This window comes from Myotis nattereri (genome assembly GCF_964212035.1).
Source record: "Myotis nattereri genome assembly, chromosome: 6".
Taxonomy (NCBI): domain Eukaryota; kingdom Metazoa; phylum Chordata; class Mammalia; order Chiroptera; family Vespertilionidae; genus Myotis; species Myotis nattereri.
In genome coordinates, this window is record NC_138081.1 from 15,479,981 (window position 1) to 15,501,922 (window position 21,942).

Consider the following 21,942-nt stretch of genomic DNA (forward strand, 5'->3'; position numbering starts at 1 on the left):
AAACATCGATGAGCGAGAAACATCGATCAGCTGCCTCTTGCACACCCCCCACTGGGGATGTGCCCGCAACCAAGGTACATGCCCTTGACCGGAATCGAACCTGGGACCCCTCAGTCCGCAGGCCGATGCTCTATCCACTGAGCCAAACCGGTTAGGGCTCGCTGTGGTTCTGATGTGCATTTTCCTGATGATTAGTGATGTTGAGCATCTTTCCATGAGCCTGTTGGTCATTTGTATGTCTTCTTTGGAAAAATGTCTATTTCAGACCCTCTGTTCATTTTATTTATTTATTTTTATCCTCGCCTGAGGATATGTTTATGGATTTTAGAGAGGGAGGAAGAGAGAGGGAAAGAGAGAGAGAGAGAGAGAGAAACATCGACGTGAGAGAGAAACATCGATCAGTTGCCTCCTGTACACACCCAGCCAGGGATCAAACCCAAAGCCTAGGTATGTGCCCTGATCAGGAATTTAACCCCCAAACTTTTGGTGCATGGGACAATGCTCCAACCCACTGAGCCACCGGGCCAGGCTCCGCTGCTCATTTGGATGTTGTGAGTCTTGCTGTAAACCTCCCCATGTTTAATAACCAAAATCCTGGCCGGAGTACATGAAACAATGACGTCTGAACATTGGGCATCAGCAGCACCGGACAGTAATCCTGGGAACCCTGAAAACAAGCCAGGTGAGCTCCGCGTGGCCCCGCGTGTGGCCTGCGGGGTGTCCGGGTGCAGGCGGGAGGAACGCAGGCTGAGCCTGGCTGTCTCCTCAAGCTGAGGAGGGGGGTTGGGGGGTCCTGGGAGGCCAAGGCAGCTAGTCTGCAGGACAGAACCCAGGACAGGAGGGAAAGCTCTGGAATCTCCAGAGGGTTTCCCGTGACAGTCAGCTGAGGCCTGATCAGCACACAGGTGTGAGGAAACTCTCCAAAGTGGGGAAAGAACCATCTAAAACTGTGGTTCTCAACCTGGGCTGCACATTAGAATCACCTGGGAATCTTTTTAAAATCCTGATTTCTGGGCCTCATCTTCCGGAAATTCTGTTTCTTTGTTACTAATGTTGTGGCCCTACCCCATAACAAAGAAACAGAATTTCCGGAGGATGAGGCCCAGAAATCAGGATTTTAAAAAGATTCCCAGGTGATTCTAATGTGCAGCCAAGGCTGAGAACCACTGCTCTGAAAGGAGCAGAGCAGACAGCCTCGGCGCTCACTCAAGCATGGGAATAGTGACCATTCCCTCCAGCTGACTGGGAGCCCTCACCATCCGCAGGGCATTGGGTAAACTGTCCCGGGGTTTGCTTCAGGGGCGGGGAAAATTAGCCTTAGATTAGAGGCTGCTCTGGTCCCACCTGACAAACACTTAAAAAGTTAGTCTTGGAAAGATCAATCTATTTGTAAGTAAATAAACTGCATCCCAGAATAGAGTTCAAGAATATTTACTGAAACAGAAAAATATCCAGGGTCCAGCAAAGTAAAATTCACAGTATTTGGCATCAATAAAAATTTACAGTTTGGAAAGGAGCAGGAAAATATGACCCAGAGTGAGAAGCTGGCCGGCATAGCTTGGTGGTTGACTCCCAGTCAGGGCATGGTCAGGGCACATGCCTGGGTTGCAGGCTCGCTCCCCAGTGGGGGTGTGTGCAGGAGGCGGCAGATCCATGGTTCTCTCTCATCATTGATGTTTCTTCTCTCTCTCCCTCTCTCTTCCTCTCTGAAATCAATAAAAATATTTTAAAAAATGAATGAAGAAATTACTCAGATAATAAAATTAGTAAAAAAGTGCATGAAAAGAGTTGTTATAATTACTCAATATGTTGAAGACGTTAGAAGAAAAACTGAAGATTTCAAAATGGAAGATTTTAAAAGACCCAGATTGAACTTTTAGAGATGTAAGCTACGATGAAAATAGAGGGGATGAGGTTATTACCAGATCAGGCACCGGAAAAGAAGAGATTAATAAACTTGAATACAGAGCAGTAGAAACTATCAGAAACGAACACATTGAGTAAAAAGACAGGGCGGGGGAGAGAAAATGAACAGAGCATAAATGAGACAACTTCAAACAGCCTGACAGCCAGGGCAATGCGAGTCCGTGAAGGAAAGCAGGCGTCAGAATAAATATTTGAATAAAGAATGACTGGGGGGAAAAAGAAATAATGGCTGAAAATGTTTCAAACTTGATGAAAACTGTAAATCCACAGATACAATAAGCTCAACAAACCCCAAGCTCAAGAAAAATGAATCAAATTACAGCAAGACACTCCTAATGAAATAGCTTAACACCAGTGATTAAGATAAAATCTGAAAAGTAGTCAGAAGAGAAAAAGACACATTACATAGAGAGAACCAAAGATAAGGGCAACTGCAGACTTCTCATCAGAAACAATGCAAACCGGAAGACAGTAGAGCAACACGTTTAAGTCCTGAAACAAATGGTCAACCTAGAGTTCTAACCCCATACTCAGATCAGACTGGGTCTTATTGCTGCTCAGAATTCTTCAGTGATTTCCGGTCGGAAGGACTGATGGCCGTGGGCACGGACTCTGAGACAGGTGACCGTGCAGCAGGCTTACAGGTAAGTGCTCCGAGGACCAGCCTCTGTGGAGGAGTGAAGAAAGCAGCGCTGGGCGGAGGAAGGGGGCTTCGATGCAGTCTCAACAGAAGCCTCAGCAGACCCTCAGGAGTTTTGAAAATGGATGTCCCTCCAGAGCTGTCCCGAGCTGAGGAAAGGGTGGAGGCCTTTGCACTCACAGGCCGATCGGTGATCAGGTCTGGGATGCCCCAGGGAGGGCGCGTGGTCTTGGATGAAGCATCTTCCTAGGCCAGCGGTTCTCAACCTTCCTCATGCCGCGACCCTTTAACACGGTTCCTCATGTTGTGGTGACCCCTCAACCATAACATGATTTTCCTTGCTACTTCACAACTGTAATGTTGCTACTGTTATGAATTGTAATGTAAATATCTGATATGCAGGATGTATTTTCATTGTTACACATTGAACATAATTAAAGCATAGTGATGAATCACGAAAACAATATGTAATATATATGTGTTTTCCGATGGTCTTAGGCGACCCCTGTGAAAGGGTCGTTCGACCCCCAAAGAGGTCGCGACCCACAGGTTGAGAACCGCTGTCCTAGGCCAAGGGACCTTCCCAGAGAGGGAACCAGCCTGGGAATGGCGACCTGGACTCGGAAGGGGCCTCTGGATGACACCACACCACCCACTACACTTTCAAAAACCAAGTGGAGAAAATCCCGTCTTAGCACAGCACAAAAGGCCCTTCGTGGTCTTGCACGCGCCTCGCCTGCCCCCTCAGGCTCTCCTCCCAGCTGGAAGTCTCTCCCACCCTCCGCCCTGGCCCCTTCTAATCCTTCAGATGACAGTGGAATGCACCTCCTCTGAGATGCCTCCTCTGACCCATCTTGCAGACGCAATGGCACTTCCTGCCAGCAGAGTGGCCAGGAGTATGGGCTCTGGAGCCGGGGTTTGGATCCCAGCTCTGCCACTTGCCAGCTGTGTAGCCTAAGGCAAGTGCTCAAAGCTCTGTACCTTAGTTTCTTCATCTATAAAATGGGCACAGCATCAGTACTGCTACCTCATAGGGCTGTTATGAGAATTAAATGAATTAATATGTGTACAGTCAGCATAGTGGCAGGAGTAAATAGCTGCTGCTATTGGTGGTGGTGTTGTTGAAGGCGCTCAGTATGCATTTATCGGAGGCATGAGGATGGAAGGAAGGATCTGAGAGAGACAATGTGCAAAGCGTGTTCAGTGAATGCTGAGCAACCCAATCTGTCAGAAGGACAGCCGTAGCCTCTGTGGGGCCTTGGTGGGGGAGAGAGAATGCTTAATGTCTCAGTGAAGAGTGTGTATTTATTTGGTGAGCAGTCAGAGACGACGGCGGAGTTTGTCAGCAGATGGGAGAAAGGGCCAAAGAGAGAGCGAGCCAGGGTGAGCCAGGAGGTAAGGTGCACATGTGGTGAGGTGAGTTATAGGTGAGGGATGGGTAGAAGGAAGGGGGTGGGGACGTATGGCCGGGCAGGGGAAGTGAGCTTAGAGGAAAGTCACATGAGTGCATGGAGGATGGAGTGAGGGGAGGGGCTGAGGCCGATGGGGCCCGGCGGGGAGTGGCAGGGACATGCTGGGAGCGCAGGGGTAAAGGCTGGTGGAGACAGGTGAGGCGTCTGGGACAGGTAAGGAGTGAGCGGGCCCTGCTGGGGGATGGCGATCAAGTGAACGGTTGAGACCGTGAGGAGAGCCTAAGAGCCAGAGCAGGACCACGCGCGCGAGAGCCCCCGCGCCGCCGGAGGAGAGAGCGCGGAGCAGAATGTGATGTCAGAGCCAGGGCGGTGATGTCAGAGCCAGGGCGGCGGGGCGGTGATGTCAGGGCTGGTGCTGATGCTGGCGGCGCAGTGCATTGTGGGCAGCTCCCCGCTCTGCCGCTGCCACCGCTGTCGCCCGAGGAGGATCGGGGCCGGCCGGGCCGGGATGGTCCCGGTCCGGAGGCCGCCGCCGCCGCCGCCGCCGCGGGAGGGAGCGGGCCGCCCAGCGCCGCCCTGAGCCGCCCCCGCCCCCGCCCCGGCCCGGCCCCGGGGGATGCGCCGCCCCAGGCCGCTGCCTCCGCCGCCGCAGCCGCAGCCGCAGCGGGGACCGAGCAGGTGAGGCGGGCGGGCGGGGGTCGGGGCGGGGGCTCCTTCCGTGGGCTCGCGGCCTCGGGCCTGGCTCCCCTCCCGGCGCAGCCTTCCCAGCGCCCCCTCCCTGCGCCGTCTCCGCCCGCCGAGCCGGGGCGCTGGCCTACCCCGCCTGGGCCGCACCCGAGGCCTGGACCGGCCCCTGCCCGGCCACTGGCCACCCTCTCCCGCCGCCGGCCAGGGCTCTGCTCCTCGCTGCGACCTCTGTCCCCGTCTCCACGGCTCCGTCTTCGGTCCCCGGACCAGTCGCCCGCGCTGCCTCCATAGCCTCGCTCCCTTGTCCTGCCCTCCACTCCTGCCACCGGCCTTCTTACCAACTTCCCCGCCCCTTCGGCTGCGCCCAGAACCCCGCGCAGGGTCCCGTGGCTGCTCCTGCCACCATGCCCTCTCACCTGTCTCTATTCTTCCCAACCCCCTCCTCTGATCCTGCCACTCCCGGTCCCCTCCATCCCCCCTGTTCCTCCCACACATCCTCTCACCCCTCTCCACCAGCCCTCACCGGTCTCCGCTGCCTCCCCTTCCCCGGGCTCCCGGGTTCCCACACATGCCTGGCGCACACCTTGCATAGCTGCACAGCAACACCTACATTCACACACCATGAGCTCCCAACCACTCAGACCTCGCTCTCCTCACCAGCCCCACACTCTCAGACATGCGCTCTGACACATGTCCGTAAAAACCTCCTCTGAGAGCCGCGCCCACTCACACCCATGCCTCCACCCAGCCCACGGGTCCTGAGGGGTAGTGATGGGGCAGCCAACTTACTCGTGTTCGTGTCACCCAATCCCAGTCTGAGTTGAGTGTAGTCCTCTGAGGCAGGGAGTGGGAAGGATGGTGAGTAGGGAGAAGCAGGGACCCCCCATTTGTCCTCCTGTGTCCACTCTTCCTTTGCCACCTCATCTGTTCCTTCTGGGCTTGCCCATCAATACATGGGAGCAGGACGTAAACTTCCCCCATCAACCTATAGACTCCGCCATCACAGGACTGCGAGGCCCACCAGAGGTCACCCTGTCAGCTCCTCAAGGATCCCTCCCTACTGGTCAATGGGTCCTTTCATCTTGTCTTCAACCTGCCTCCTCCACGTGTATTCCAGACCCCCACCTTCCCACCCTCCTCCCAACCCTCACTCCCCCTTCATCCTGCCCTGCAAGTTCCTGCCCCATGTGCCACTTGGCAGGAGGGAAGAGGCCTGTTTAATATCAGTTCTGATACCTGCAGTTGTGTGGACTGGAGGAAACAGTCAGGCGAGTCACTCGAAGAAAGACAGAAAAAGAGTGACAGTGTTCCTCCCCATGAAGATCCCTTCTCCGCCTGTCCCTCATGGCACACCATGACCCGTTGGAGGCTGTCTCCAGGCCATCAGCATTCCATGCTGCCCCCCACCCCATCAGGATGGCTAGACACAGCAGCCCCGGGGCATTACCCCATCCCAAGGCAAGACAGGTCTATGGAGTTCCCACCCCACCCACAGACATCTTAGGCACTTCCCCTCTTCACCCGACCCCAACCCCAGCCAGAGTGACCTTCCTTCCGTCTGTGATGCCAGGTCATTGTGAGGGCAGAGCGGTGCGCTTATAAACAGTGCGGGGGGAGAAAGGAAGAAAAGACCCTGGTTCCGCTCCTGGACTGGGCTGGCAGAGATCTCAAGTTCTCTCTTCTGGCCCCCTGCCTACACGTGCATATCACACAGAGACACAACACACACACAAGCACACACAGACGTGGATGTACAGGCATAGACACACAGACACACACACACGCAGACAGGAACGCAAAAGGATAAAGGGGGACAAATACATGGTGATGGAAGATGACTTGACTTTGGGTGGTGGGCCCAATGCAATATGCAGGACATGTATCATAGAAATGTACACTTGAAACCAACATGATCTTATTAACCAATGTCACCCACATAAATTTAATAAAAGACACACAATACATGCACACACACTCACACAGAGGGATACATGCACAGGTACACACGCAGACACACACGCACACCCTTGCATTTCCCTGGGTAACCCTGGCTGGCTCCCAGCCCTCACAGTTGGGACATGCTCCCTGATACCCAGCTTGTACCTGTTCTAATGCAACAGGAGCTGTGTTCTTTCCTGGTCCCTGGGCAGACACAGAAAGGTGTGGCCAAAGGCTCTCTCACCCCACGCCCCCCAGACCTGCTCCTCCCTGTGTCTCATTTGTTAGGCTGCTTCCCTGCAGTCGCCAATTCCTCCCACTTCAACCTGCCTCTCTCCCTCTGAGGGGCCTGATCGCTGCTGTCCCTTTAAAGTCCATGTCTTGGGTCCATTGCCTGTGTTCACCTCCTCACTCCCACCCTTGCACACAGGCACACTGCATCCTCCTCACTCAGCACCAGGCTCGAGGGGCTGCCAGGTGTCTCCTCATTCTCTGATGATCACGTCTCCCCTGGTGGGTTCGTAGGTAGAGAACCCACTCTGTCACTCTGCTGTGTGTCCCCATGGGTCACCCCTTCGCCAGCAGTTCTCCCCTTTCAATAGCCTCGGTTGCACCTCTCCCTGGCATGTTGTGGCACAGGGAAGGGGTGGGTGCCAGGGGCCACAGGTGGAGTCATCAGATGGGTCCTTCTCGGCCTAGGTCTCCCCAGTACAAGCCTGGGTCCCAGGCTGGTGTGCTCCTTGGTGGGCAGTCTCCCCCACATCCGCTAGCCTACGTCTCTTTGGGAAACACTTCCCCCACAGCCTGCTCACAATCATTGTCCTCTCCTTTTCCCATCCGTGTGTGTTGCTGGTTCTCACATGTCTAGTTTGTAGTTTGTATCTCCTTTCCTGCCAAGAGTATTTGCCTTCTCCTCTGACCTCCACGGCTGCTCCCCCCAGCAACCCCTGGAGCATCTGCCTGGTGGGCCTGGGAAGGATGGGGCTCCCCTTCATCTCTGCAAGGTGGTCCTTGGTCCTCTCCACTCACAGTCCCTCCGCACTCCCCCAGGTAGATGGCCCCCCCAGGGCAGGCCCTGCGGACACCCCTCCCTCCGGCTGGCGGATGCAGGGCCTAGCGGCTGCTCCTAAGGACGAAACCAACATGAGTGGGGGAGGGGAGCAGGCCGACATCCTGCCGGCCAACTACGTGGTCAAGGATCGCTGGAAGGTGGTGAGTGAGTGACCGGCGGGTCCGAGGGAGGGGCGGGCGAGGAGGGGAGGAGGGGGTCTGGAGACCAGTGAGAACGGGTGCCTTTAGCGCACCAACCTAATGAGGGAGGTGCCCCTGAGCTCATGTGCATAGTGCTTGCAGGTCCTTATTTTTGCCTGCACTTGTGGACACTCGCTTTCTCCCAGTGCCTCGCTCCAGCCCCGCCCTCTCTCACCCCTTTCCCGGCTAGGTCACGCCGGTCCGTCCCAGCCTGGAACAACTCCTGGTTGGAAGTCTGAGCTGGAGCTGCAGAGCTCAGTGGGGGCGGAGGGAGGGTGGGGGAGGGGGCTCTTTCTCTGCCGGACCTTGGAGAAGGGCAGCGAGTGAGCATGTGTCCCTCCGCGTCCGCAGAGGATGGAAAGGCTTGGGTTCCGGGAAAGAGGCCCCGCAGCCTGCTCCCACCGCACCCGCACTCCCTCCATCTTCTCCATCCACCCTCCTCCCCTCACTGGTTCCTGCGGCAGGTGCAACACGCCGAGACTCCATCTCCCAGCGTGCCTTGCTCCCCCAGCCCAGGACTTCAGGCTGCTCGGCCTGCTGGGAGTTGTAGTCCAAGCTAGCCTCCGGCGCGGGGGCGGGGGTCTGGATGGGAGGGGGACACTTGAAGGTTAGGGAAATGGCAATGTCTGGGGAACAGGACCTACTATAAACCAATCCCTGTCCCACTCCCACCCCCACCCCCACCCCCACCCCCGTCTTTCCGTCACATAAGAGCTTCTGCTGGCCTCTTATCATTGTGGGGGCAGGCCTGTGCCCTGGATTGCGGGTGACAGTCTGTGAACTGTGGGTCTGCACCTGGGTGGGGAGCCAGGAGGAAGAGAGGGAAAGCGGTACAGGTCAGGTCTATACTGAGCCTCTCTCTTTCAGGGTGTGTGTGTGTGTGTGTGTGTGTGTGTGTGTGTGTTGGGAGAGGTGCAACTAGGTTAGGGGTTGAGAGGAGAGTGGGGCCTGTGTGCAGGTCGATCTCCATGGAAACAACCACTCCGCTGGGCAGGTCCCTTAGAGGCCAGGGATAGGGGCAAAGGTGGCAGCCTTGTCAGGGACGTCTCTGGAGGGGGTCGCACTGGAGGAGCTGGAAAGCTGCAGGTAGGGGCTGTCTGTGTCCCCAAGGGGACTTCCTGAGAGGGAGAGTGACAAGACAGAGATGGGGGCGGAGGAGCCAGGGCAGTAATCAAAGGAATGAGGTCTGGTAAAAGGAGGAGTGTTACCGGAGCTTCTTGTGCCGGCAGATTGGAGGCAGACGGACATTTGCACTGAAGAGGTGAGAAAAAGATGGTGTTCCTGAGTTCGGGTTATAACTTTCTTGTGTTTCTTTGAGAGGAAGTGGGAGATGAGTGGGAGAGAAGTGACAAGAGGGAGTTAGGGAAAGGGGCATGCATGCAGTCTTTGCCACTTACCTCTCTTTGCCGCTCACTTCCTCCCTGGCCCCTGGACAACTAGCCATGGTGGGATGCCAGATGCTTCCCCTCGGCCATCTCCCCGTGAGGGATGGGACAGAGGCGTGAGGCAGAGCTCAGGAACCAAGAACAAGTTGCCAGAGACAGGCTGCAGCCAGGAGACAATGAGGGCCAGTGACACTAGATGGAGTATTTACAAATAATAACGCTGTATTCTTCTTGAGGCAGGATTCTCAGAAGTAGAATCACAAACAATAATAGTAACAAAAACTTAGCATTTGTTTTGAGCATTTACTATTGCCAGGGGCTGTGAAAAATGTAGACACTGTTAGCCCGGTGTCACAGGTGTGGGGACAGAGGCACAGAGATTCCTTAACTTGTCCAGTCACCTTGACCGGTCGGTAGAAGCAGGTCTGTCTGCATGCTGGGCCAACACTAACGCTTTCCAAGAATCAGCCCATCCAAGAATCAGGACCATAGAGCTGATGGATCTTTGTGACCAGTTCTAGCCCAAGAGGAGGAAACGTGGAACCTCCGAAAATTGAAGAAACGGACCCCAGGTCACCCAGAGCTGGGCTGAGAAACCAGGCTTCCTTTTTCTGATGTGCATGCTGGTCCCGTTATGTTAGATTTCTCCCCCAGTGTAGGGAGGCCCTTTGGCAGGGGAGGGGGTGTGAATAGGGTCTGGTGAAGGGAGTTTGAGAGAATATTCCTGTTGCTGGGCTGTGGGCGGGGCTGCATTCTGGCTTTCCTGGGTCCCTTCCTCAATCATAAATTACTAAAAATTGTATTTTATGACTGCACTGGCATAAAGAGGAATACATCAGTATTACATATTTAAATTTTCTTTTTCACCTAAACGTGAATTTCTCTCTCCTTCTGATTTTAAAAGAAACGGACACATTTTCATTGTCTCCTGAAAGTATTATGGGCCTAGTCACTGTGCCTGCTATGGCCATGGATAAGGGCCCAGGGAGGAGGGGTGTTGGGTGAGTGGGTGGGTGACGATGCCCAGATCTCCACCCCAGGGAGGTGCTGTAAAGAGTGGGTGAGGGGTGGTAAGAAGGGGACTAAGGAAGGAACAATAGACTCTGGAAATGAATGTGGTAGAGAAATACTAGTAACCTTGGGCACCCTGGGAAATTGGGGAGCCGGTGTCAGAAATGTGTTGGCTGCCCCGAACCCTCCTTACCACCCCCAGCAAGGATAGCGGAGCCTGGAAGATCTGAGCTTGAGTCTCAGCCCCAACACTTTTAACCCCAGTGTGATCCACTGTTCCTGTAATGTCGTTGCTCAGAGCGTGGGCTCTGCATCACATTGCCTGGGTTTGAATGTCACCGGCTTTGCTACTTCCTAGCCCTGTGACCTGGGGCCAGGTGCTGACCTCTGTGCAGAACGGCGACCCCTGTGACTCCTCACCTGTGCTGTTGGGACCCTTTGGGGACGAGCTGAGATGAGGTCTGTGAGTCTGGAGCGCAGAACCGAGAGGTGGTGGTTGTTCCACCCCCTGGCCCTTTCCTCCATGCTCACACACAGCAAACCACAAAGGCATCCAGACGGTACTGAAATCTCCCCTGCGTTTAAAGTTCCCCAGGGAAGGCGTGCCGTTGCTTCCCGGAGTCTGCGCCTATCCCTCCTGGTTCTGAAATTCTCCTAGAAGTCGGACCTTCAACTTTTGTCTCAAGTAGAGAGGGACTCTGGTTTCTCACTGTTCTTCCCCCCTCTCTCTTCCTGCCTCCTTCCTGGGCACAAGAGTCTCCAAGATCCCATCCGGCCTTCCACTTCTCTTCTAGATCTCCCTTCATCCTTCTCTTTCTAGAGAGGTTTCAGCTGTCACCTGCGGGGTGCTCACAGCCCTGCCCCCTTCTTCCCTTCATTCCCACTGAATAAATACTGGGGGGTGGGGGGGGAGGGCTTAGCGGTGCAGGAGGCTCAGAGCCAGTTACAGGCTGGCGGATCAGAGCGCCTCCATCCAATCATTAGCAGCTGTGGCTGAGTTATTAGCCAACAGGATGCAAATAAAGGCGCTAGAGGGCAGGTCACCTGCCAGGGGCAGGCTCCCCAGGAGGTGAGAATTGAGCTGTCCATCTTTCTTCAACCAAAGAACTCAGCACCTTCTCCCTTGTCCCCCCATCAGTGCCAGCAGCACCCTCACTCTCCAACACCCCTGGGCCTCTGACTTGACATGACTTTCATCCCTCCCACAACTCAGCTTTGCTCATCTCCGCTGCTGATTCTTCCTCCATCCTCTCTGTCCTTCCTCACTACCTGCCCTGGGAGGAGGAGGAGGAGGAGGAGGAGCTGGGAGGTTAGCTCTGCACTGCACTGGCCTTGGGGATGAGCAGACTCACTCCAAACCTCCTTTCCCACATGCGCCCGTGTCCCCTGCCCCAAAGAGGACGCCCACCCTGGGTTTGGGCACCTGCAGGGGCCTAGGGAGGGATGTGAGCTTCAGAGCAGGAATGGTCTCCTTCAGGCCTTTCCTGGTCTCCTCCCCAAATACTCCCCACCCAATACCCTGGTGACACCGTTTCGGATTCTGCTAACCCCTTCCGGGGGTCTGCCCTGAAGCTGGGAGGTTCTGGAAGTTGCTCAGTCTAGGCAGCGGATGTGGGGGCCTAATATCGATTGTCTGTCCAGAGGAGAAGAGCCATGACAGCCCATTACCTCTTCAGAATCCGCGTGACCATGGCTCCATGTCTCTATGAAGTCACACGTCTCATACCCTTTCCCACTGCCCACTGACATCTGGGCGCGCAAGCGCGCGCGCGTGTGTGTGTGTCCACCATGGCTGAGCTGTCTGTCTCCAGCACTAGGAGAGGAGGGGGGGCCCTGGTGGGTGGGGCAAGGGGGGAGACATGAGGTCCTCCCCTTCAAGGATGGCCCCCGCCCCCATCAGTGAAGGAGACCACCCAGCAGTGGTTGGGATGAGGGGCTGCTCAGCCCGATCCCTGTGTCCCCCACCCCCCCTCACTGTCTCTGTAGCTGAAAAAGATTGGAGGTGGGGGCTTTGGTGAGATCTACGAGGCCATGGACCTGCTGACCAGAGAGAACGTGGCCCTCAAGGTGGAGTCAGCCCAGCAGCCCAAGCAGGTCCTCAAGATGGAGGTGGCCGTGCTCAAAAAGCTGCAAGGTACAGGCCTAGGGCAGGAGGATGGGCGGGGGAGCTGATGGGGCCACGGACCAGGAGAGGTGATGGAGCCAGGTGCCAGGAGAGGTGATGGAGCCAGGGGCCGGGAGAGGTGATGGAGCCAGGGGCCGGGAGAGGTGATGGAGCCAGGGGCCGGGAGAGGTGATGGGCTGAGAGGCTGGAGAGGTGTAGTGTGGTGGAGGGAAGAGGGGACCAGAGTGTCAGAGCGACGATGGAACTAAGGGTAGGGGGACCAGGAATCCAGAATACACTGGGAGCCCACCTGCGGGTGGAAGTGAGAAGGGGTGGGAATTGGGAGCCACCTGTCTGTGTCTTCAGGGAAAGACCATGTGTGCCGTTTCATTGGCTGCGGCCGGAACGAGAAGTTTAACTATGTGGTGATGCAGCTCCAGGTGAGTCCACGTGGCCCACGCATCCTCCCTCCAGTCACCCAGGGGCGTGGGCTGCCACTCCTGTGGGGGCAGTGGGGAAGGGAAACTGTGGCTCTGGGAGAAGGGGGAGTGAGCACAGCCTGGGGGGGGGCGAGGCTTGGCAGAGTGCCCAGTGGTGGTGGGTGGCCCAGTGGTGGTGGGTCGAGTGGCCCAGGGTGGTGGGTGGGGTGGCCCAGTGGTGGTGGGTGGCCCAGTGGTGGTGGGTGGCCCAGTGGTGGTGGGTAGAGTGGCCCAGTGGTGGTGGGTGGGGTGGCCCAGTGGTGGTGGGTGGCCCAGTGGTAGTGGTGGGTGGCCGCTGAGCGAGGCTGCCCACCGCCCCAGGGCCGGAACTTGGCGGACCTGCGCCGCAGCCAGCCGCGAGGCACCTTCACGCTGAGCACCACGCTGCGGCTGGGCAAGCAGATCCTGGAGTCCATCGAGGCCATCCACTCCGTGGGCTTCCTGCACCGAGACATCAAGCCGGTGAGGGCTGCCCTGCCCCACACCCTCCCTCTCGGGGCCCCTGGCTTCTCCTCCATCCCAGGCCCCACCTCTGCCTCTTACCTGCCTCGCAGGAGCACACAGCCCTGTCCGCCCCGGGCCATGCCCGTGCCCTCTTCTGTACTTCTCTCCCTTTCCTTCTCCCCCGACCTGAAGAGTCCTTGAACTAGAAAGGTGAAGGGCAGGGAAGCACGGGGGCATTGAGGGACGGGGACCAGGGTCTTTGTCAAGAACTCCAAGTAGCTAAGTTTGTGACATCTTGGCTCTTGGCTGAGAAGAGTGCCATTCTTTTTTTTTTTTTTTTTAAATATATTTTATTGATTTTTGACAGAGAGGAAGGGAGAGAGATAGAGAGTTAGAAACATCGATGAGAGAGAAACATCGATCAGCTGCCTCCTGCACATCTCCTACTGGGGATGTGCCCGCAACCCAGGTACATGCCCTTGACCGGAATCGAACCTGGGACCTTTCAGTCTGCAGGCCGACGCTCTATCCACTGAGCCAAACCGGTTTCGGCAAGAGTGCCATTCTTAAGGGGTGAAAGCGGGGGCTCGGAAAGGGTGATTGAATGGCCCACGGTCACAGAGCAAGAGCACTGTAGGTGCCAGACTCCTTAGTTAGACTCAGCCTCCCTGTCCTACCGGGGAGTCCCAAGGACTTAGAGGCAGACAGACCTCTTTTCAGCTGTCAGCTCAGCCATCAGTGGCCCCCTAAGCTCCTCAACCTTCATTTTCCCCATCTCTAAAACGGGGAGAATTCCACCGGCCCCTCAGATGAGGTGCTGTGCCGGCTGCAGGCTGGCGTTTTACTCTTGTGTGAGGGTGTGTGGGCTGAGGGTCCCTCACCCTGTTTCTCGGAGCCCCGGGAGGTGCGCCAGGTAGGGGCAGAGCCCAGCTCACACTGCTGTCTTCCTGCAGTCCAACTTTGCCATGGGCCGGCTGCCGTCCACCTACAGGAAGTGCTACATGCTGGACTTCGGGCTGGCCCGGCAGTACACCAACACCACGGGGGACGTTCGGCCCGTGAGTACCGCCTCACAGCCGTCCTGGCCTCCTGGGGACCTCACCCGGCTTCCCTGTCGCCGCCTGACCAGGCCCGGCTCGTGTTGGGTACCAGCAGCTACCCACTCTGGGTCCACACCTGGCCATCCCCTCGCTCCCTCAGCCTGGGCTCTGGATGGCTGCCACACCCACACTCTGCGATCTGTCTGCCCCCTCTGGTCAAGGACGGACACGGGCAGGAGGCAGGGTTAGGACTGAGGTTGGAGTGTCAGGTTTGCTCCTGGCCAGGCCAAGGTGACGGGAGGGGGATGCCTGGGGGGGCAGTCAGGGTTTGTGTAGGCAGAGGCGGGCGTGGTGAGCAGGGCTGGGCAGGGCCAAGGTCGGGGCAGCAGGCGAGGTTCCTGGTGGTGTTCTCTCCGCTGCAGCCTAGGAACGTGGCCGGGTTTCGAGGGACTGTTCGGTACGCCTCGGTCAACGCCCACAAGAACCGGGTGAGTGGCAAAGCCAGGCCTGAGGGGCGTCGGGCGTAAGGTCGGGGCAGAGTGTGCTGCTGGGGGAGAGGGTGGGTGGGCAGCTCTGCAGGTGCGGAGAGAAGGATGGGGCAGGGGCTGGAGGCTGCCATTCCAGGGACCCCGATTGGAGGATGGTTCTGCCTGCGACTTCCCCTTCTTCCTTGTTTGTGGGGCTCCTCTCCTCTCTGTTCCCAGCACCAATCTCTGTGGGGTGAGAAAGCATATAGAAGTTTTTAAAAAACATATATGTTTTTATTGATTTCAGAGAGGAAGGGGGAGGGAGAGAGAGAGAGAAACATCCATGATGAGAGAGAATCATCTATCGGCTGCCTTCTGCACGCCCCCCACTGGGGATCAAGCCCGAAACTTGGACCAGGAATTGAACCGTGACCTCCTGATTCATGGGTCAACACTCAACCACTGAGCCACCCCAGCCGGGCAGCACACACAGAAGTTTTGACTGTGATTCTCGGTGTGCTGGCCGATCGGGGAGAGAGCCATGGCTTCAGGGAGACCTCAGTTGTGCCCATAGACGCCTGGGTGTCAGGCCTCCTTGACTGAAGTGCCTCAGTGGAGGGTCAGCCTCCTGCTCCCAGGGAAGGACCTGAGGGCTGTGGGTGACCCCCCCCATCTCTCCACCCCCAGGAGATGGGCCGCCACGATGACCTGTGGTCCCTCTTCTACATGTTGGTGGAGTTTGCAGTGGGGCAGCTGCCCTGGAGGAAGATCAAGGACAAGGTGAGTCCTGCGCAGCTGGGTCTGAGGCGGCGGGTGGGGGTGGGGCAGCTGGGGCTCCAGCTCCCTGTGCCTCTCGCCTCCAGGAGCAGGTAGGGATGATCAAGGAGAAGTATGAGCACCGGATGCTGCTGAAGCACATGCCCTCTGAGTTCCACCTCTTCCTGGACCACATCGCCAGCCTCGACTACTTCACCAAGCCTGATTACCAGGTGGGGGAGCCTGCCACCCGCCTGCGTCCCCGGACTCCTCTCTGTGGGCGACCACGGCCAGCAGCACCCTCCTGCCGAGGCCCGCGCCCCTGCCGGCGTGGCCCTGACCGTCTCCCCCTGGTCCTCCAACTGCACGAAACTGTTTTGCACTCTCATGAACAGTAGGCATAGCTAAGATTTATCAAGAGCTTACCCTGTTTTCCGTGCTTTTCATGCATTAATTTATTTAAGTTTCAAAACAAGGCTTTGGTGATAATTGTGTGTTCCTTATGTCATTGTTTCAGCATTCAACAATTAAGCCAAGCGCTTTCAAGCACTTTACACCCAAACTCTGCGGGAGTCCAAGTGGGGTGACTGTGCCCATGTCACAGATGAGGAAGCTGAGGCCTGGTAGCCTGGATAGGAGCAGGGCTGGCCTCAGGCACCTGACTCCAAGTCCAGTGCGCTTTCCAGGGCGCCACCCTACCCCCGTAGGACCCATGGCCCTGATCAGAAAGTGGGGAAAACAGCTGAGCACAGAGCCTGGTTGCTGGCAGAGATGCCACACTTGGGCAGTAGGAGGCCATACTGTCCCCCCCTTGCTCCCCCTGCCCCAGTTCTTAGCTCAGCCTCATGGGGTCCCCCAGACCAAACGGCTGAGAGCACACCCTGTGCTGGGCCCTGTGCTGGCGGCTACAGTGTAGAGTTGGCAGATGGGTGTGAAGGTGGAGCCCATGCACTGTGCCCGACCAAGGGAGCTGTGTGGTGGGGGATCCAGGAAGGCCTCCAAGAGGAGAGGTGGGCGGGAGGCGTTGCAGCAGGAAGCTGCCCGTACACACCCCTGACCCCAGGTGGTGGGTTGGGGAACTACAGTGGTTTGGAGCTGCTGTGGCTTCTGCTGAGATGCTGGAAATAGCTGAGGATTCTGGAGCGGTAACAGGGGGCAGGTCTCAGGGGCTTAAACCAAGATGATAATTTGCATGCTGATCTGCATATTGTGTGCATGTTTTCACTCAAAAATCAATGTGCCCTTCTCCTTCCAATGCCTCCTCTTGGCCCTCCCTGCCCTGGAAGGCCCCTCTCTCCCCCCACTGCAATCCCAGCAACGCCCCTCCTCCCGGGAGCCCAGGGTCACCTCTCTGTCCTCCCGCCACCCCCGCCCCTGCAGCTGATCATGTCGGTGTTTGAGAACAGCATGAAGGAGAGGGGCATCGCGGAGAACGAGGCCTTCGACTGGGAGAAGGCTGGCACGGACGCGCTCCTGTCCACGAGCACCTCCACCCCGCCCCAGCAGAACACGCGGCAGACGGCAGCCATGTTCGGGTGAGTCTGGGGGGACGATGGCTGGGGGGGCCACCTGGCCTCTGCCCAGAGCTGCCTGCTCTCTCCTCTTCCCACCTGGGCACACCTGTCCATCTCTCCTCTTCTTGGTGCTCAACAGTGGGATTCAAATCCCAGGAAGTTCTGCCACATTGGCACCCTCAGTCGGGTGCGGCGTTAGGGCCTCATTTGGGGCTGCTGACCTCAGGGGGGACCAGGAAGCCCCAGGGAGACTGCGGAGCCCACAGTGTTATTTCTCCCGCTCACGGGGGTTCACTCAGGGAACATGTCGGAGGCCCGTCCCGCCCCCGGGGATGCAGAGGTAAACCCTGAGGCTCCCAGTGGAGTCGAGGGTATTTGTAATGGTGGGAGCCATTTCAGCACCTGTGACAAGCACGAGGAGAAGGTGGCCACGTGAGAAGGGGCTCCCCGCCAGCCCCAGGAGCGAGCCAGGGAGAGGCAGGGAGGGGATCCGGGCATACCCGGGGGAAGGGGACTCCGCAGGACTTGTCAGCACGTTATGGTGCTCAGATCTATAAAGACATCGCTCAAATGACTTCACAGTGATCCTTCTCTTAGACCCACTCCTGGACTAAAGCAAGCCAAGCAGCGAATGCAGTGGGAATCCGGCTGGGCCTGCCTGGGAAGCAGCTGGGTCTCTCTCTCTCTTTCTCTCTCTTTTTATATATTTTTACTGATTTCAGAGATGAAGGGAGAGAGGGAGAGCGAGATAGAAACATCAATGATGAAAGAGAATCATTGGTTGGCTGCCTCCTGCATGCCCCACACTGGGGATCGAGCCCACAACCTGAGCAGGAATCGAACCGTGACCTCCTGGTTCATAGGCTGACGCTTAGCCACCGAGCCAGGCCGGCCGGGCGGGATCTCTTACACAGAGCGAGGTGGTGTGTGCCCGTCCGTCCGTCCGGACAGCCCCATCTTACAACCCTCTGGCCTCAGAGCTTTTGTGAGCCGGGGTGGTGACGGGCCGAGGGCTACCCGCACCCCTGCGGGGGCCTCCCCCGTGCCCATGTCCGTGCCCCTCTGGCAGTGATCTCCAGGGCCGGTGCTGGCAGGAGAGGGCACCCACGCCAGCCTGGCCCATCACCCCTCCTGGCCCCTCCAGGGTGGTCAACGTGACGCCGGTGCCTGGAGACCTGCCCCGCGAGAACACGGAGGACGTACTGCAGGGCGAGCACCTGAGTGACCAGGAGAACGCACCCCCAGCCCTGCCTGGGCGGCTCCCCGAGGGGCTGGGCCCCGGCCCCCTCCTCGCCCCGCACCCCGGCGGCCCTGACGCTGAAGTCTGGGAGGAGACAGATGTCAACAGGAACAAACTCCGGATCAACATCGGCAAGGTAACTGCAGCCGGGGGGCGGGGCGTGGCCGCCTTCCCAGCCCGCGGGCCCCCCGTCCTCCGAGCGCCCTCTCCCACCACAGGCCCCCCCCCATCTCAGCATCACTGCATCCCGGGGCTCCCCCTCCCTGTCTCCTTCACCCCGAGAAACCACCTGACCCGCGGCCGCCTTGCCAGCCCCGGCTCACGGACCCCCCTCTCCTGCAGACCCCCTGCGTGGCGGAAGAGGAGCAGAACCGAGGGGTGGGGGTCCCCAGCTCTCCGGTGCGAGCCCCTCCAGACTCACCGACAACCCCAGTGCGTTCTCTGCGCTACCGGAGGGTCAACAGCCCGGAGTCGGAGAGGCTCTCCACTGCGGACGGGCGGGCGGAGCTGCACGAGAGGAGGTGGGTCGGGGACCAGGGCGGGTCCGGGCACTGCTCCCCCCGCCCAGGGCGGGGCTGGAGGAAAGGTCGGTTCAGGCAGAGGCGGGGGACTGAGTGCAGAGGCTTGTACCCGGTCTTCAGGACTCAGCCCGTGCCGGGCCTGGTGCTGGCGGCTGGAGCGCAGAGGAGCCGAGGTGGTGATGGCCAGCAGGGCCCGCGGGCCTGGCGGGTGGAGGAGCGCTGTCCCGCCCTCCCGTGGCCCCGGTAGGACCTCACCCCCAGCAGGGCGGAGGCCTGCTCTGCTCCAGGAAGGGATGCCTCCCCCTGGCCCAGCTCCGGGGAGAGGGCCTTCCCACACCCAGTGCGCGGCCCCTCCTCCGGATTCTGCCCCAAACCACACCCCACCTCTGGGCTGGGCACCGCGCTCCTCTGCCGTGTGGAGACCCCGACAGCGAGCTCCACTCCAGTTCCTGTGCTGACGCCCGGACAGAGGGCTGATGCGGACCGTCTTCAGGGAGCCGGCAGTCTCACGCTCACACTCACGCTCACACACTCACACTCATGCTCACACACTCACACTCATGCTCACACACGCTCACACTCACACACTCACACTCACGCTCACACTCATGCTCACTCGCTGGCCTCATTTTCACCTGGGGTAGCCTGGAGAGTTCCGGAACAGGGAGGAAGGAGGGAGGGCGGTTGGAAGGGACATGAGTGGAGAAGAGAGGTGGGCAGCCCTGCAGAGCCAACGGGCTTGGCTTAGAGTGAGCCTGTTTCAGGATGGTGGGCAAGGAGAGGGGTGAGGAGAGGTTTTTCCGGAAGGGAGTTTTCAGGATCTCATAGGCAGGGCAGAAGGTTTGGGTGGGCTTTGGGGTATTGGGGAGCAGGGGAAAGTCTGAAGCAGATGGGATTGGGGTTCCCCTGTCCCCCCTCAGTTCCCACGCCCCTCCTCACCCCTGCTCTTCAGCCCCCTCTTCCTTGGGCGCCGCCTCTCCTCTATGTCCCTGGAAACAGTGTCTCAGGGAAGGAAGGGACAGCAGCCATCTACATGGGACTCTCAGTGTCAGGCCCTGGGCAGCTCCCTCAGGGTGTTTTTATTCTAACAAAATGGATTTATTAGCAAATCCATAAAAATAGTGTGTACAGTCAGAGGGGGCAGGTCCTACATAGGCCGGCGGCAGTATGTTGGGAAAGCCCACAGGGGGCTGCGACCTGCACCCCTCCCCTCCCCTCCTGGCCCGATGTGGGGGAGGATGAGCCAGCCCCCTGCCCGCAGGCTGAGGGCGGGTGAGCACACCCAGGGCCAAGCCTCCCCTGTTCTCAGGGGCACTCGCAGGCATTTTGGGAGGGGACTGTTCTTCCTTTTGTAATGGCCTGTCCTCCACTCCCTGTCAGCCAGGAGTCCCCCCCACGCTGGGGCTGTGCACCCCTGGGTGACAACCTCGGGAAATAATGTGAGGGTCACGGCACAGTCTAAGGTAACAGTGAGAGCTGTCCCGAGGCAGGTCCATGCCCCAGTGTGAGCAGTCAGACGGGCCGTCCCTGCCTGGCAGAGCTCACAGCCCCCGGGAGGCAGGTACGTAAACTCACGGGCTCTGTGCTGAGAGGGGGCACAGGGAGCACCCGGAGGGCAACTCTTTGCCACGGAGGATGGAGAGGCTCCACACAGGTGACACCTGAGCTGGGATGGACAGCACAGGGTGGAAGGGCAGGCCTTGTGGAGGGAACAGCATGCACAAAGGCACAGAGGCATGAGCGTGTGGACCATTTGGGAAAAGCGTGTGAACCTGACGTGGGTCTGGCAGAGGAATGGATAACGGGGCCTGAGTCTGGCGGTCGAGGGCCTTGGCGCCACACTAAGGAATGTGGACTTCTCCTCGGGGCTGGGAGCCCCTGGAGTTGTCAGAGGTGGTGAAACCCACCAGGCAGGGCTGCAGGGTGGGAGTAGAAAAACCAACTGCAAACCCAAGGGCCAGGCGTTGGCCCGGGATGCAGCAGGAGGGAGCGCCTGGTGGGTGTGAGCACTGGACAGGCTGCCGGAAAGCTGGCTTTAGGAAGATGAAGGTTCCCTGGGGTGTCTGGGAGAGCACTCTTGAGCACAGGAAGCAGGCTTTATTTCCTGTGTGCTACATTCCTGGCATACAATAAGCATGTCGAACGAATGCATGAGTGAATGAATGAGAGCTTTACTGGGAGTGAGGGCAGAGGGTGACAACCCAGGAGGTGACGGGGCCGCTGCCAGGGTGGGAGAGGTGCCGTGGTCCGGAGGGTCCAGATGTCGCGGGCCACCCTGCCACCTGTGTGGAGTCCTGGGGGCTCCCGAGAGGCCGGCACTGAGCCCCACCTGGCTGGCTTTGCAGGTCACGAATGGATCTGCCCGGCTCACCCTCGCGCCAGGCCTGCTCCTCACAGCCGGCCCAGATGCTGTCAGTGGACACGGGCCAGGCCGACCGGCAGGCCAGCGGCCGCATGGACGTGTCGGCCTCCGTGGAACAGGAGGCCCTGAGCAACGCCTTCCGCTCGGTGCCGCTGGCCGAGGAGGAGGACTTCGACAGCAAGGAGTGGGTCATCATTGACAAGGAGACAGAGCTCAAGGACTTCCCCCCGGGGGCCGAGCCCAGCACCTCGGGCACCACGGACGAGGAGCCGGAGGAGCTGCGGCCGCTGCCCGAGGAGGGCGAGGAGCGGCGGAGGCCAGGGCCCCGGGGACGCTGCATGCAGACGCTGGCCGAGGAGGACCTGCGACAGACACCATGCCAGTTCCCGCCACCCCAGCTGAGCCAGGCCGATGGGCGATCAGAGACATCGCAGCCCCCCACGCCCGGCAGCCCTTCCCACTCACCCTTGCACTCCGGACCCCGCCCTCGACGGAGAGAGTCGGATCCCACTGGCCCTCAGAGGCAGGTAAGGTTGGGTTTGCACCCCACTCCCCTCCCCTGGACACCCACAGTCTTGGCAGGAGAGCCTGGGTGCAAGGGCTCTCCCGGCCAGCCGTCAACAGCTGCATGCGTTGATGCAGGCAGACAGGTTCCAGGGTGTGAAATTCTGCGTGGGGGGCAGACGGGGCTCCCCAGAGGAAGTGCCCTCCAAGTTCTGAGTTGAGCCTTGCGTTATGGGCAGGGTCACCAGGTGACAGAGCAGG

The 21,942-nt window shown here is 58.6% G+C and overlaps 1 protein-coding gene across 1 annotated transcript in view; it reads left to right on the top strand.

Annotated features, from left to right (window-relative positions):
• Nucleotides 1-4,501: 4,501 nt before the first annotated feature.
• TTBK1 (tau tubulin kinase 1) overlaps nucleotides 4,502-21,942 on the top strand; it is a 40,856-nt gene continuing 23,415 nt past the window's right edge. Inside the window, exons 1-13 of the mRNA XM_081094291.1 lie at nucleotides 4,502-4,656; nucleotides 7,654-7,815; nucleotides 12,237-12,384; nucleotides 12,721-12,794; nucleotides 13,155-13,295; nucleotides 14,231-14,335; nucleotides 14,740-14,805; nucleotides 15,472-15,564; nucleotides 15,648-15,773; nucleotides 16,921-17,075; nucleotides 18,199-18,430; nucleotides 18,637-18,815; nucleotides 21,161-21,704. Of these exons, the coding sequence (XP_080950417.1) occupies nucleotides 7,708-7,815; nucleotides 12,237-12,384; nucleotides 12,721-12,794; nucleotides 13,155-13,295; nucleotides 14,231-14,335; nucleotides 14,740-14,805; nucleotides 15,472-15,564; nucleotides 15,648-15,773; nucleotides 16,921-17,075; nucleotides 18,199-18,430; nucleotides 18,637-18,815; nucleotides 21,161-21,704 (1,971 nt within the window). The 5' untranslated portion in view covers nucleotides 4,502-4,656; nucleotides 7,654-7,707. The remainder of the gene's footprint in view (nucleotides 4,657-7,653; nucleotides 7,816-12,236; nucleotides 12,385-12,720; nucleotides 12,795-13,154; nucleotides 13,296-14,230; nucleotides 14,336-14,739; nucleotides 14,806-15,471; nucleotides 15,565-15,647; nucleotides 15,774-16,920; nucleotides 17,076-18,198; nucleotides 18,431-18,636; nucleotides 18,816-21,160; nucleotides 21,705-21,942) is intronic.